Raw genomic sequence first — 14,110 nt, forward strand, 5'->3', positions numbered from 1 at the left:
AATACACGATACTTAATTGCAAACCGCATACCACTAATCGCAACTCACATTCCTAAAGCACTAACCGACCAGTAAGGATGTGTTTTGGTAGAAACCCTCCCTCAAAGGCCCAAACCCCCTGCGCCCGCCAAGCTCACCATGCCTATCAAGCTCATCAATATCATCAATCACAGCAACCTCAGCAACCTCAGCAACCTCAGCAACCTCAGCAATCTCAACAAGCTCGGCAAAACTACGATACCTATTGCGTTAAAGCTGCGGAAGCTCTGCGAGCTCATCAAGATCACCAAATCTATTACGGTCAAACTAAACAAGATTACCAACCTTATGATACCCATGCTCAGAAAGTCTACCAGCAACCCCGCCAGCAACCTTACCCTGCGAAACAACCTCAATATTCAGCCCCGACTGCACGTTCTAAATGTCCTAAATGCAGCGAAAATAAATACTTAGGCGGTGCATCAGGCATGTGCGAAGAATGCGAAGAGATAGGTAAGTAATCCTCCATATTTGTTCCTAAACAGGGCACTAATGTATAGAGTGGGTTTTGTAGAGATTGAAAATATGTAGTTGACGGTTAACTATATAAGAATAGCGTTCAACAGGCCCAGAGGGTCAGTATTGAGGGATCACTCCTTTCTTTGTGGACTTATTTTCACTGAGTAATATTATGAATCATGAAATTTTAACGTAAATTTGATGTTTATTAGAGTATCGCTTAGTTGTCATGATCCATTTTATTTCTAGTTATTGGCGGGTTTAAACAGGCTTAAAAGGCCCTAGCCACTGAATCTTTTCATATGTTATATATTCGTAAAGAAAATCCACTTCCTCTACAATAAGTAATTAGGGTTCTTAAAAGCACCATATTTTGTCTTGGCAGTAAAGGTTGACAAGGCCTCAAAAGTCTGCCAGACAAAAAGATTGAAGATTAAACCGGCCAATGTGCGTGCGGAGCTTATTTTGTGGTCCAGCCATACACCTAGATCTAGAACTATGCTAATCGGAAACCTAACAATCGCCCTTAATTGACTTTAGTGACTTTCAAGGAAGTGGTTCACCGCCATTCTAAGAAATTCTTAAAATCTCCGAATTCATGTGTGATGTAATCTCATTCGTAACGCGCCTAGTCCTTCGGCTTGCTGTCCGATCTGGCTCTATGCTCCCCAAATATTCTTAGATATGTCAGGGGAGCCTCCGACTTCGTAGATATCTAAAGTAAATAATGGTCTTACAAGTTCTTGTTTGGACCCGATCGTGCTAGTGGAGAAAGTAATCCATGGCTTTTTAGGGCGCTTTGGTTGGAGTATTGAATATGTATTTTCTTAATACAAACGCATGAAAGATCTAATCCATGTATATTTGGAAACCATGTAGGACCCCCAGGGGGAGGGGTATATATAATAAATAATGCCTTGTCCGTAGATCTTAATTTCATTTCCTAGTTCTTAAAATGCCTATATCAGTTAATTCATTATTTGGACATCGTAGTCTCAAGGTAGTGTCTTTCGGGTTGAAGAAGTAAGGGGAGGTAAATACTTAGAATCAAAGAGGAATCTTCCGGCCAGCTCGACCCAAAACCAATAGAGAATACCAAGGCTCTCCATGCGATCTCTAAGCCGAGCCATACACCCATTAGTGGGCACAATGCTGTCTATTCAATCTTTCTCGAGTATAATCCCTAGTATGCTCGACACATCTAGCCCTAAAATGACTCATGAGTTGATTTCAGGCTCATATAATATCACTCGTTTGTCCTCGGCCTAGGTTTTAATGCTGGCTCGACTTTGAATTTGTAAGCTAAATTATAAATTACGGCCTGGGGCGATTAGTCTGCCCGTTGCGGCCGCATGTCATTTATTAGCTCGGGTTTATACAGTTTAAATATTTCGGCCTTTGAAACTGCAGAGAAAGCTTGCCATAAGGGTACCTTCTATAAGTCTCTATCAGGGTACAAGTAGTACTTTTGGGTCCTTTTGACCGACCTTCAGCATTAACACCCCTTATATAAGGGTAATCTCTTTTTAGCGGTACCCAATTCAGGTCCCGAGCGTACCGTTATAGCAAGATTTCGCTGTATATATATACCAGGGGCCGATGTTGACGTTAATATTGATTTCGTAGGTGTCAAGGATGAGTAATCTCTTTTGTTCTCTTTTTGAGGGGAGCGGGAAGAGAAAGAGATAAAAGAGATGTGGCGAGTGTGGGACGAGGGGTTGAAATATCTGTGTACATGTCTCTTGGCGGGTTGTTCGGCCGCCAGATACTCAGGGTCCTTAGAAGATTGATTCCTACATCCATATATACGCTAGCGCTAAAATACTGTGAGGTCTTTAATCATGATTGTATTAACCACTCCTCTCCTATGTCCGGATCTCACTGTGCTCCGCTATTGAGGGCATGTACAGCGTTAAGTAATAAGTCTCGCAGACAATGTCGTGAATTGCGAGATATCAGTGCCCTATATAGGCCGTACACACCAAGCTGGCACGGAATGATTAGCCGGGTGTCCCTACTTTGAATCATGAGATATCACTCATGATCACATCATTAACCGACGATGTGCCCATGAGGAGGCCCATGATATTATTTACGGCTAATGACTTACTTTATCATGAGGAATCTTCTATTGAGTAGGGCGCGGCTTAGATATAGTATCTTGTCCACTCAAGGGTGTCTGCATTAGGTTATCTCCTGCTCGCTCTCAAATCTATAAATAGCAACTAGACTAGAACGATCTTGAAATCGGACTTGACTATACTAGCCTACCTGTTTCCTTAAATACGGCGCTATTATATGTATTGGATAATTGACAGAGGGACTGGTGAGGGTTTATCGTGATCCCACCCCGAAGGGGCCTCTGCGCTATTGATCTGAGCGGAGTCACCACAATATATGGATATGATATAGCATGGCCCTTCACGTTATATCTCCCATCAAAGAGACCCTGGTGAGGCATCCCCTTTTTCCTCGGCCTCTGGTCGGGCGGCTGCCTGATTAACACAGGCTGCAGATGCTCTATTTGTCTATTTACGAATACCAGTTGGTTTATATGAAGCACCTGCAATTCCGGCTCATCTCTGCATAGAGCTGGTAGACTCTGGCGGTGCGACATTGAATGACCAAATTCGAGCCATAAAGCTAAATGGTAGAATTTGTTTTCGCAAGGTGTCCACTGACACGGCGGTTGGGTCTGCTGTGTCAGACGGGCAATCGAATCGCATTGTTTGTAAAGTTTAAAGACCGAACTAGTCCGGTCAAACTTTAAAATGTCATTCATAGTGCACCTCAAAACCAAAGATAACATCAAGTAAGGCAAAAAGGGTTTTACATCTCCTCGCATGAATTGAAACACCTGAGATATTTGCTGTGGAATTCCAATCGAGGGACTACTTATCGAGTAGTTGAGCTGGAGTTGGGTGCCTAAAATAATGATAAAAAAAGTATAGTTTGTTGTGACATAATTGTGGCTAAATCAGACTGCGTCCATAAATGGTGAGGACTAGATAGAGTTATTGAACGATGTGTTGTGCCTTAGATGTTCCAACAGTGTATCAGCACGGCGGCCTCGACCTCAAGATACGTAGAATGTGGGGATATAATAGAGGTCCTTCGAAACAACCTGACCATCAGCCCACCCAGCGGGCTTTATCATCGCTAGCCTATATATATACTCGGATTTAATTGATCGTGAGCGATTAGCTTCAGGCAATGACCAGTTTTTTAGCCAATTCTAGGACTCGCCCTGCAATTGAACTGATCGAGAGACGATTGAAAGAACTGCTGTTATGGGTGTAAGAATTGGACATGGATGTTCGGTATAAGTTCCATTCCTCGGCCCGTCAGTACGTAAGGCTTTTACAGGACGATCGAGTGATTCCTAGGGTGAAGTAACTAACCTAGACAAAATGTTTGGCCTGGATGTTTCCATCTCCCGACTGATAGTAAAGTAGAGAAACACCTCCATTCTCAGCATAGACAATCCAGCTCCTTTAAGAGTCACCAGAAAAAATGGCTTTTCGGCTCTCGCGCACATACATGGTGCATAGCTACTGGTCATCGATCGCTCGATCCCGTGTCCTCATGCAGCCCTCAAAACCCATTGGTCAACCCATCCGCCCAAGACACCCCGCAATCCCTCCACACCAACTCATTGGTTGTGCGGCGCGAAAAGTGCTCGGTGCAAGAGAGTGCTTGGATCCTCTCATCGTCTGAGATGATGAAGCAGATAAACCCTCAGCAGCAGCCGGTTTTTCTCTATTTCTTTTTTTTTTTTTCGCGTTCTGCAGATCTCATACGTGGGCTTCATCCTGTCGCCCGATTGATAGATAATAGGTTGCAGCCAGTATATAAGTAACGCCTTGGAAGGGAAGGAGGAACGGAGAAGAAAACCGGTTGTACTTTTCTCCGCACTAGCTAGCTCAGCTGTCATAAAAGTCGTCCATATCTCCATAACTAGCGCCCGACTTTAGCTTTTGTTCCCTGAAACATTTTGAATCTATTACTACGAATCTACTATTTACCGCTATTTCTACACTAGCAATATGTTCTCAACACTGATATCCCCACTGCCGCTTCCACGTTCAAGGACGCCAAACCCATACCTTAATCCCTTCGTTCCGGGCAATGGTACCACTGCCACAACTTCCGAGTTCGAATCATCACTACAGCCTTCTACACACGCACTGCAGGAATTCGATCTAAGCGCCAACAATAATGAAAAGCGAAAATATAACCAGATATTCGCCGTCAGCGAGGACGAAGACCCACTAGCAGAGGTAGCTGTAGAAGCAAAAGCAGAAGAAGAGTTCTTCAGGAACATGTACACTTATCTCGACGAGTGCGAGAAGAATAAGACGACATCTTTCCAGCTACTGTTATTTGTGAACTCCATGCAGCAGGGGGGAACGCTGGCCATGCCGTAAGTGCAGCCTCCCTTCCCTTTCCCTCTGCCGGTCTTCTTATCGGTTGAGTAATCTATTCTGCCTGATAAGGGTGGGGGAAAGGCGACATTTTGTTTATGTGATTTTTCTACTCATAGTGCGATTCAACGGGGGTTATCGAGGATGATCGGATTTTTCGGCGGGGTCGTTACTGGCGAGTGGCTTCTTCGAGCGGCGAAGAAGGGCGATTCACATTTGGATGGTGGGGTGGAACTTGACGAGCTTGAGGAGTCGGAAGAGGAAGAGATGAACGAAAAGTAAATGTGAAAGAGTGGTGATGTGATAGGTATTTTGGTTATTGTATTAGTATATTTTCTTTTTATTTTTGTCTTCCTTATGTTCTTTTGCAGCTGGCGTGTCGGGAATGGTTTTGAGGGACTGGAGTTTTGGGAGTTTGGGATTATGTGTTTTTGTAAAGGCAGTGGGAGAGGTGGTACGGTAGCAGTACAGTACATGTAGTTAGAGATTCTTTTCATTTGTCTAGAACCAGTTTCTATGGGGAAACATGCTACTACAATTTTTTACCGTTTTTATTATAAACTTTTCAGTCGAGCTCGAGCGTGAAAATCTGCACCTATTAGCTTAAGGGTGAAATTCGGGTTCTGGACCAAACTACCACCATATTCTATTCGCAATTGACACAATTTCGTTTCAGCCCGAGAGTCGAGACCTGAATCAAACAGTCATTTAAAGCCTGTAATTGTTAATGGTCAAATCAATCCACTCCTTACAAATAGTCAGTTGGGTATATATATTCAGATTACTACGCACCAAACCATTAGTTCATAAACCAAGTGGCTCAAAGATCTAGTTTGTGCAAACAAATCCTATTGTCAGCGATAAGATTATCTATTGGTAGTACAAGGCTAGTGCATCTATTTATAAAAGAGGATCCAAGCCTTTTGATCATCATCATTCCGGTTAGGCCAGGTACATACATGCCAGTTCTGCGCAGCTAGTGTATGCATCCCTCCTCATTCATCAACAACACCCCATCCACAGTGTCCCCAGGCAGGGAAGTGGAGTGAGTGGGCAGACAGCAGCACAGACAGAGACAGCACCAGGTGCATAAATCCGGGGTAGCATAACAAGTAGAAGAAGCAGGAGGAGAAGAAGAAGAAGACGAAGAAGGGAAGGTATGCGAAATATCGAGACCACACATACATACGTACAGTTCTTGTACTTCCTGTACATAAATACCCACTGGAATGTTCATACCTGCTAATCTGTACATTCAACAGCCAGCCAGCCAGCCAGTCATTCATTCATTCAAGCAAGCAACACAGACAATCCGCAATGTCGCTCCTCGCCCTCCCAAACGAGCTCCTCCTCTGCATCAGCGCCTACCTCTCTATAAAAGAACTTTCGCATCTCCTCCTCACCACCCAGCGTCTCTCTCATCTCCTCACACCCTCCCTCTACCAGCTGGCCCTTAAAAACTGGAGGCGCGGAACCTCCGCCCTCTACTCCGCTGCCACACATGAAAACCACACCACTGTCTCTCTCCTCCTTAAGAATGGCGCCAATACCCTCGGCCTCAAAAAGCACGGACGCACGGTCTTTCACCGTCTCGCCTCCAATAATGAAGCTAAAGCTCTCATGATCATGCTCGAGTACGGTGTTGACATCAACGAGCGGGACGAAAATGGGATGACAGCCCTGCACATGGCGGTGCGGTGCGAGGGGTCTGGGTCCCTGGAGGCGCTCAAGATGTTATTGGAGTGGGGTGCTGACACAGGCGTGCATGAGCCGATCAGTGGATATACGCCGCTGCACACCGCAGTTCATATGGAGTCTCCCATTGCGGTAGAGATGTTGCTACGAAAGGGGGCACTTGTGGATGCCCGCACGCTCAAGGGGGAGACGCCATTGCATGTGGCTGCGTGGAAGACACTGCATAAGCTTGGGAATAAGCCATTCGACTACTTGGATCACCCGGCTTCATGGAACTTCTACGAGAGAGGAATTACGAGTGTAGAGGCTGGGGGTATCACAAGGCATGAGGTTGTTGTTAAATTGTTGTTGGAGTATGGCGCAGATGTCGATGCTTTAGATGAGACCAGCAGGACGCCGTTGCATTTGGCAGCAACAAGAGGCAATGAAGAGACAGCCAGGATTTTGATGGGGAGCGGAGCTGATATAGACGCTAAGGATGGCGAAGGTATCACACCGTTGCGGTACGCGGTGACAATTGGTATCCTGGTACTCCTCAGGATTTGCGGTTTCATACAGCTAATGAGAGTAGATGAGTTCTCGTTTAATGACGCGAAGGCATCGTTGCTCAAGCAAGCAGCCCTGGTGAAGGATCTCGGTCGTAAGAGAATCCTAAGCCGATTTGTGACGATGACAAGACGACTAAGTACGAATGGCCCCCGCTCAAGTGAGGGTATGCCCAAAGCATTTTTGTGATAGAAGACATGATTGAAAATTAGGATTTCTTATAGATATCTTATATAGACATTATTGTGTCAGGGATTAGGTTAGCTTTTAGCGCAGGTGTTATTTCTCCTTTTTAATTTAGTAGGCGGTGTAGGACTATGAATGTAATGGCTGCGATGAAAACAACTGGGAAAAGGTCATGTATTATAGAGCCTTTAAAAGATTTGGCTCCGAATTAGAAAAATTTGCAGTGTGTTTCCCGAATCTTCTTCTGTATTTGCTTTAAATAACACGCTCTAGACGTCATTGCTGTTGGCTCGAGTGATGAAATATGATGCTTTATGCAACGAAGCCTATCCGTTCTTTCACCTAATTTTACTAAATATTCCTGAAGGCAAAGAGTATTATCAAGGGATCTTCAAAGCTGGTAAATATATTCTTCAAAGCTACAACCAAATCCCCAGAAACAAGCATACCTAGCCACACAACCGCAGTCACAGCTCACCGACCAGAAACAAAATATCACATCGCTATCAAAGGCATACAGAGAAGTTAAAAAAAGGAATAAACCTGCGCCCTTATTATCTACCTCAATGTTCCATAACCATGTCAATGCCAAGCTAACTATACCACAGAGTTAATCACAATCATAGTAATCATCTTCTTAGAAAATGACATCTTCATCCTCGTTCTGGCCCAAAATATCGCCACTACCCTCAGCATTAGACCCCTCGTCCTTTTCTTCGCCAAGTAGCTTTTTCTCTTTCATGGCCTTATCCGCAGCTTCCTGGTCGCGGTGCTTCTTGCCTTGGACCTTCTTAAGGCGGTAAAACTCTTCACGGTCGAGCTCGTCGAGCTCACTATTGATATATTTGATAGTGTTTTCCGTCCTTGGGATGATAACATGTTCGATAGCATTGACACGACGGTTCACAACCTTGATCACATCATCGAGGATTACAAACGCAGTCTACTCTAATTAGCCACTATTCCGCCCCCACAAATACTAACACAGGACAAAAAACTCACCTGCAAGCTCGCCAATTCTACCAAAGTTTCCACAGCCTTCCCGTATACCTCTCTGCACTTCTGGACCTGCTGTCCGCCCCTGCCCAGACCCGTAAGCCCAAAATCTGAGTTGCCCTCGACCACATAGCTCTCAAATGCCGGCAGAAGCACACCAGACACGTTCTCCTGTTTCGTCCTGACCCTGAATCTTGCTGTCTTTACTGACTCCTGTACCTGGTACCCTAGGTTACTGCCGCCGCCAGTGGCATATGTGACCTCTGCGAGAGAGAATGCCGCAATCTGCATCACGCGACCCATCTTACGTTTGGCTTCGTCGATGCGGCGCGTGATCTCGCGGAAACGCTTAGTGAGGGCTTCGGATTTACGTTTGAGAAGGGAGTGGCCTGTGGTGAGTTAGCTGGTGTGTAGTTCTAGGTGACTAGCTATATAGGAACTTGTTAGGTACCGATTTCAGCGCCCTTGAGTTTCCCTTTCATAACTCCTAGCGACTGACGAGTCGCAAAGACCTGTTCTCGATTCTACAGTGTCCAAGTAAGCGTCTTTGTTAGCTTTCTCACCATCGCCCATGCGGGCAGGAAGACCTATGGAACAATTGACTTACACCTGCTCCGGACATGGTTATGTACTGTGTAAAGCTCGGGGGTCAGGTGAGTATTAGAGATACGGGGAGTCAAGTGTCGAAGGTGCGGAGCTTGCTTGCTGTCACACGTCATATGCGGTCCCGGGGGAGAGGCGGCTCAAGTGGTGTTGAGATAGGGTTTGGTTGATAACGTGGCACGGGCAAAGGCTAGCGTGTACTACGCGGAGGACGAGTATATTCTAGAATGTGTTTGGGTTAATCAACTGCCGATAAGTAGGTCAAAAGCTACAGGGTTTCTTTCTAGCAAAGGATCCGATCTCAATTTCTATCTACTACATATGAGAAACGTTAATGTCAAACACACTGTTCCAACAAAAACACGCATGACACGTAAGATAATTCTAGCACATAGGGAAGTTTGTACTTCCGGTAAATCTATATTTTAGACACAACCAACGCAAGATAAAGGAAAATAAGTATGAAAACATGGAACAAAGAAGTGAGAGTAGATGACTAAAAAAGAAGGGTACTGTGCTCTTAAAGTCGAAACAGTATCATACCCAAGAGAAGATATTAGCCACTTGCAGGATAAACGGGCATCCATCCTGCTGTCTTTCTCGGCCCATGGACCGTGAGCGAAAAGGGCGCAAAAGAAATATAAATAGTAAAAAGGGGGGGGGGAAACAGCTTTTTTGTTCTTCCTAAACAGAGAATATGAAATACCGAGGCCCCAATTCGCTTCAACAACACAATAACCATGACAAGAGAGAAATAAGAGAAAAACAGGATACACATCAAGTACGCACGTATACTCCAAGGCCTGACCCAAGTACAAATAGCTTCCTCACTTCGAGTGGATAGCTAATTGGTCTATAAAGTTGACTCATCAGTATCAGTAAGTTCATTCTCATTAGTGTGTCTCTAAACACCCCCGTAGCCTTCTGCCTGGGTCTATATACCAAAAAATAAAAACTGTATGTGACGTTTATGCATCACTATTGCCGCCACCACCTGCCTTCAACCCAACCTTTGGAGCCGCCGCTTCGTCATCTCCAACATGGACATGTGGTCCTTCTTCACCGCCGCCGAGTTTTTCCTCCTTCTCCTTCAAAGCTGCGTCGATTGCTTTCTTGTCTTGTTCCCATTGATCCCTGGGACTACTCCAGGATTCTTGCATCTTCTTCTTTTTTTCGGCTTCCTCTTTTTCAGCAGCTTCCTTGGCGAGACGCTCTTCCTCCATGCGTTCCATATGTTTCAAATCGTCCGCGGAAGGTTCGTACAAATGCCAAATCGTATAATGGGGAAGTCCGACGACACTGAATTTCATCCGTTTCGCCATCTACAAAACTCATAAATTAGTTAATCGCATTATAATTGAGATAGATATGCACTAACCTTTCCAAAACCCTCGGTTTCGGCGTGTTTCTCGAATGAGAAAGCCGGGAAGTGGACACCAGCCCTAAAGACCTTCGCCTTGGCAAGAATACTGACACCGCCGACACCATCAATATCCATTTCCACATCCGGGTCGCCGTAAGGGTCGCGAAGATAAGCGAGGTGGGGCCTCCATGTTGCATATTCGGCATAACCTTCAACAATAACAGCGTCTTCGTCAAGAGTATCCGCAAGAGCTAGTGCAGTCTCGGATTCCTGCCATGAGTTAAGATCATATGGCTGTTCACCACCGAGCCAGTCGGGAAGCGGTCGCCAAACGTCTGATTGAGTTATATCGTTAGTCCCAATTACGTCCAGTAACAAATAATATTTATTCAATTAAGCGACGAATTAATTGGTATCAGAAAAGGGTGATTGTTCGTCTCATTGGGTAGATAGCCCTCTGAAGTAGCAAATACGTTTGTGTAACATCATATGATAATGTGGGGTGCGGAATAAAAAAGCTCAGAAAGGAAGTTAAACCTACTAGGCACAATGATATCCTTGTTGTGTCGCATAAGATCTTCCAGAATAGTTGGGGGTGCAGTTTCCACGTCTGCATCTCTCCAGTATACCCAGCTGTGGTATGGCCTCAAAGTAGCACTCAGCAACCAATTCCGCGCCTGTGCCATTGTTTTCCTTCTACTGGCCTGGGCGGCAAAACCATGTCTGTTCTCAACATCTTGCTGTACCTTTTGCCCGAAATCTTTCTCGATAACCGAGATTTCTCCAAAGTGCTGATGTGGATCCGGATCCGCCTGGAGCTTCTCGAGGTAGTCAACTAGAAGTGGTAGAGTATTGTCCTTTGAATCCGAGACTAGGAATGCCAAATCTATCAAATGATGCGGATATGTAAAGTTTCTCATATGGGAGAAGAACATTGGTAAGTGAGGCTCGGCGTCACGGAGAGGCACACACATGAGGATTCTCTCCTCCTTCTCCCATCCTCGAGCGCTACCCTGTACATTTGACAAATCATAATGCCGTATTGTGGGGATATGTGAGTCGTCGCTAAGGAACGAGGACATCCCAATCGAGGGAAGAAGGATTAATCGGAACGAAGGGAATATGAGCAGCAGGATCACGGCGGAGATTCCTGCCATTAAACATATCTTGATGATAATCTGCCTTCGCCAGCGCAGAGCTGGTTGTGTGCGAGGCTGGAACCTATTGAGAAAGAAGCTTCGGTGAGTATATTCCAAAGAGGTAGTTGTGGTCAAGCGGTGAGCGTTTTTGTTACCTATGAGGAGATATGGAAAATGTATTGCTTGGTCCTGGCCCATACGAGGCATGGCCATTCGAATAAGCGTGGGAGTGCCTGGGCATCATGGCAGGCGAGGATACATGCGGCGATGTAACTGAAGGCCGATAGGTGAAAACGGGAGGAGCGACAGTAGTGATGGAGGTACTTCTGTGTGGTTTGTTGTCGCGGTGTTGTCTTGCTGGAGAAAGAAAGAAAGAGGCTCTAGAAAGGGATGCAAAAAAGAAAGGGGATACAGGGAAAGAAGCTTCAGGGACTTCCTTCGTTCAGGACCCTGGCAATCGCCGAAGGAACAGGAATGGAATAACTGATATTTCAAAATCCAACCCTGAAAGAAAAATTGGCCCCGCAAGTGAAGCGAACACTTTAGCTGAAACGGAGCACGGATCAGAGACAAGAGGATCTGTTCGGAGATGGCCAAGCTGGGCGTTGCCGAGAATAGGTAGTTATTCGATTGCCCTGACTTGATTTGTTGACACGATGCCACTCCTGATGCTGATCCCTTTCTGCAGTACCTCAATTATTTAAGGGCTTGCGCAGTGAGAAGAGAGCACTCCCGTCTGACATAAAACGAACAAAATAGAACACTACGAGAACACAAAAAGAAAGTATCCTGTGCTACACCCCAGCTGTCGTCTTATTCTAGGCAACACCGTAACCGTAGTCGCTACCTGCCGCTTGAGATACGAGATCTAGAGTAGGTATGTCAAGGTGCTTATTTTTAGTTATCCTTCCGCCCCCGGAATAGACACCCCCTTTCTTTCCTGCCCATGGTTCGGACTTTCCGGGTCCTCTCATCTGAGGAATATATTGACGTCATTTGAAAACATATCAAGTTCAGCTTAATTCTCTTCCTTCTATTTTGTCTTAGCTTCCTCCAACACAAAGAAGTCAATTTAGGCGGAGATTGGCCCGAGGTATCGTAGCTCAACCTGAAGCATATTGCCTGTTGCATGGGGCTTATAAACCAGTACTGCAATATGAAATCAGGCCTTGGAAGGGGAAGAAACAGTGGGAAATCTGCATTGTATCACTGCGGAAGTGAAGTCAATTGACACTTGTGGTCATTAAATGACATACATACGCACGCCAATTTTTTATGGCCAAGCAAAGGGACCAAACTCACCGAATCGATAAGATGCTATGGTATGTACGGATTATGTCAAGAGGCTCAAATAAAGTCGCGTCACGAGCTTGCGCAATTCTTGACACTTGGTGTCTCGGAGTACGGTCAGTGGTCCGTGAGGGGTATTTCCAAGACCTAGTCTGATACAGAATCCCTTATCACGATTTCTGTACACGCCCTATATAAATGCTTGGAATGCTTGATAGTGGCAAAGCAAAGACGTTTAGGATAATGGCATCGAATCATTGCGGGTCTCTTACCACGTGACGACGACTTGTCTGAGTGACGGTCTGTGACCGACCCTACAGTACTCGAAGATAAAACGCATTTGAACGACTCGGAGATTAGTAAAAGTACATGTAAGATACCTACGTATACTTTCCGCAGAAAATAGTCCTTTGGGGCCGGTATATAATGAACGTAAACTATAAATTGTGTTTAAGAGGGGAGAGGATTTTGGGATAGAAATCTTATGCAGACGACCTGGCCAATGATAATTTAAACCAAGAGAACTGTCTCAAAAAAATATGGGGCATACTTCACAATACCAAGATGTAAACCCATCTATTGGTCTTATATCTCCCAGAGCGATCAATTGATTTCATACCAAATCATGGTCATACCTGAAACCTACCGTTATAACAAACTTACAAAACATCTACTTCAGATACAAGTGCACATCGACTACATCTAGTACTCCTACTGAAGCTCTGAAGGTAGGCTGCGCTCGCCTTCATCCTCATCAATACCCGAGCATATATTCCCACCCCACGCCGTATATCCACCCTGCAACTTACAATCACCCTTCCCTTCCTCCAATTCATAACTCCGAGCCCTCTTCACCTTCTCCACGATTAACTGCGTGAGCGTAAAGAGTTCTTCCATCTCCCATACCCCTTCCACCCTAACATCCTTCCTACACTTCTCTACCACATCAAGCGCCGCCTCCGTTGCCTCCCTACAGTTCAGACACTGTCCTCTTTGCCACATAGTACGATCGCCCCAGTCCCCATGGTCACTAGGTCTGTACATAGCGAACGCGAATTCGCATGGTAGCAGACCCTGTACCCGTTCAAGCGTGCGAGGGCCTTGACTATATCGACGGTAAGTGGGCTCTCTGGCGTGGTTCTGCAGTATATACGAGTTGTGGATTGTGGTGTAACGGTAGGAGGGCACGTAGCGAGGTGATGCCACTCACAGAGGGTCGGCATAAATATTTCGGGGTTTCTTTGGAGGTTTTTTATGCGGACGGGGAGAGGGAGGGGGTGGAGGCGATTACCAGCGGCGAGGGCAAGAATAAACGACAGTACTAGCAACGAGAGACGGACTAGGGCCAAGGCTATGAGGATATATATTTG

At 45.5% G+C, this 14,110-nt stretch overlaps 8 protein-coding genes across 8 annotated transcripts; 3 read left to right on the forward strand and 5 right to left on the reverse strand.

Moving 5' to 3' along the window:
• Positions 1-138: 138 nt before the first annotated feature.
• LAJ45_00393 (uncharacterized protein) lies at positions 139-453 on the forward strand (the record flags this gene model as incomplete). The annotated part of the gene is made up of 1 exon (XM_046109994.1): positions 139-453. The coding sequence occupies one exon, from the start codon at positions 139-141 to the stop codon at positions 451-453; it is 315 nt and encodes a 104-aa protein (XP_045976687.1).
• A 673-nt stretch (positions 454-1,126) lies between these two features.
• Positions 1,127-1,636, reverse strand: LAJ45_00394 (uncharacterized protein; the record flags this gene model as incomplete). The annotated part of the gene is made up of 4 exons (XM_046109995.1): positions 1,127-1,175; positions 1,236-1,260; positions 1,337-1,441; positions 1,540-1,636. The coding sequence occupies 4 exons, from the start codon at positions 1,634-1,636 to the stop codon at positions 1,127-1,129; spliced, it is 276 nt and encodes a 91-aa protein (XP_045976688.1).
• A 1,009-nt stretch (positions 1,637-2,645) lies between these two features.
• LAJ45_00395 (uncharacterized protein) lies at positions 2,646-3,343 on the reverse strand (the record flags this gene model as incomplete). The annotated part of the gene is made up of 3 exons (XM_046109996.1): positions 2,646-2,677; positions 2,770-3,262; positions 3,332-3,343. 3 exons carry the CDS (start codon positions 3,341-3,343, stop codon positions 2,646-2,648), a joined length of 537 nt encoding a protein of 178 aa, XP_045976689.1.
• A 1,201-nt stretch (positions 3,344-4,544) lies between these two features.
• On the forward strand, positions 4,545-5,204 carry LAJ45_00396 (uncharacterized protein; the record flags this gene model as incomplete). The annotated part of the gene is made up of 2 exons (XM_046109997.1): positions 4,545-4,921; positions 5,042-5,204. 2 exons carry the CDS (start codon positions 4,545-4,547, stop codon positions 5,202-5,204), a joined length of 540 nt encoding a protein of 179 aa, XP_045976690.1.
• Positions 5,205-6,239: 1,035 nt separating this feature from the next.
• On the forward strand, positions 6,240-7,422 carry LAJ45_00397 (uncharacterized protein; the record flags this gene model as incomplete). Its single annotated transcript, XM_046109998.1, has 4 exons — positions 6,240-6,628; positions 6,701-7,137; positions 7,189-7,302; positions 7,388-7,422. 4 exons carry the CDS (start codon positions 6,240-6,242, stop codon positions 7,420-7,422), a joined length of 975 nt encoding a protein of 324 aa, XP_045976691.1.
• Positions 7,423-7,986: 564 nt separating this feature from the next.
• LAJ45_00398 (uncharacterized protein) lies at positions 7,987-8,967 on the reverse strand (the record flags this gene model as incomplete). The annotated part of the gene is made up of 4 exons (XM_046109999.1): positions 7,987-8,292; positions 8,352-8,734; positions 8,797-8,869; positions 8,953-8,967. 4 exons carry the CDS (start codon positions 8,965-8,967, stop codon positions 7,987-7,989), a joined length of 777 nt encoding a protein of 258 aa, XP_045976692.1.
• Positions 8,968-9,775: 808 nt separating this feature from the next.
• Positions 9,776-11,694, reverse strand: LAJ45_00399 (uncharacterized protein; the record flags this gene model as incomplete). The annotated part of the gene is made up of 6 exons (XM_046110000.1): positions 9,776-9,801; positions 9,891-9,903; positions 9,959-10,270; positions 10,327-10,646; positions 10,853-11,532; positions 11,606-11,694. 6 exons carry the CDS (start codon positions 11,692-11,694, stop codon positions 9,776-9,778), a joined length of 1,440 nt encoding a protein of 479 aa, XP_045976693.1.
• A 1,757-nt stretch (positions 11,695-13,451) lies between these two features.
• Positions 13,452-13,784, reverse strand: LAJ45_00400 (uncharacterized protein; the record flags this gene model as incomplete). The annotated part of the gene is made up of 1 exon (XM_046110001.1): positions 13,452-13,784. The coding sequence occupies one exon, from the start codon at positions 13,782-13,784 to the stop codon at positions 13,452-13,454; it is 333 nt and encodes a 110-aa protein (XP_045976694.1).
• Positions 13,785-14,110: the final 326 nt, after the last annotated feature.

This window comes from Morchella importuna, assembly GCF_003444635.1.
Source record: "Morchella importuna strain M04M26 chromosome Unknown Morimp01GS001, whole genome shotgun sequence".
NCBI classification, from domain to species: domain Eukaryota; kingdom Fungi; phylum Ascomycota; class Pezizomycetes; order Pezizales; family Morchellaceae; genus Morchella; species Morchella importuna.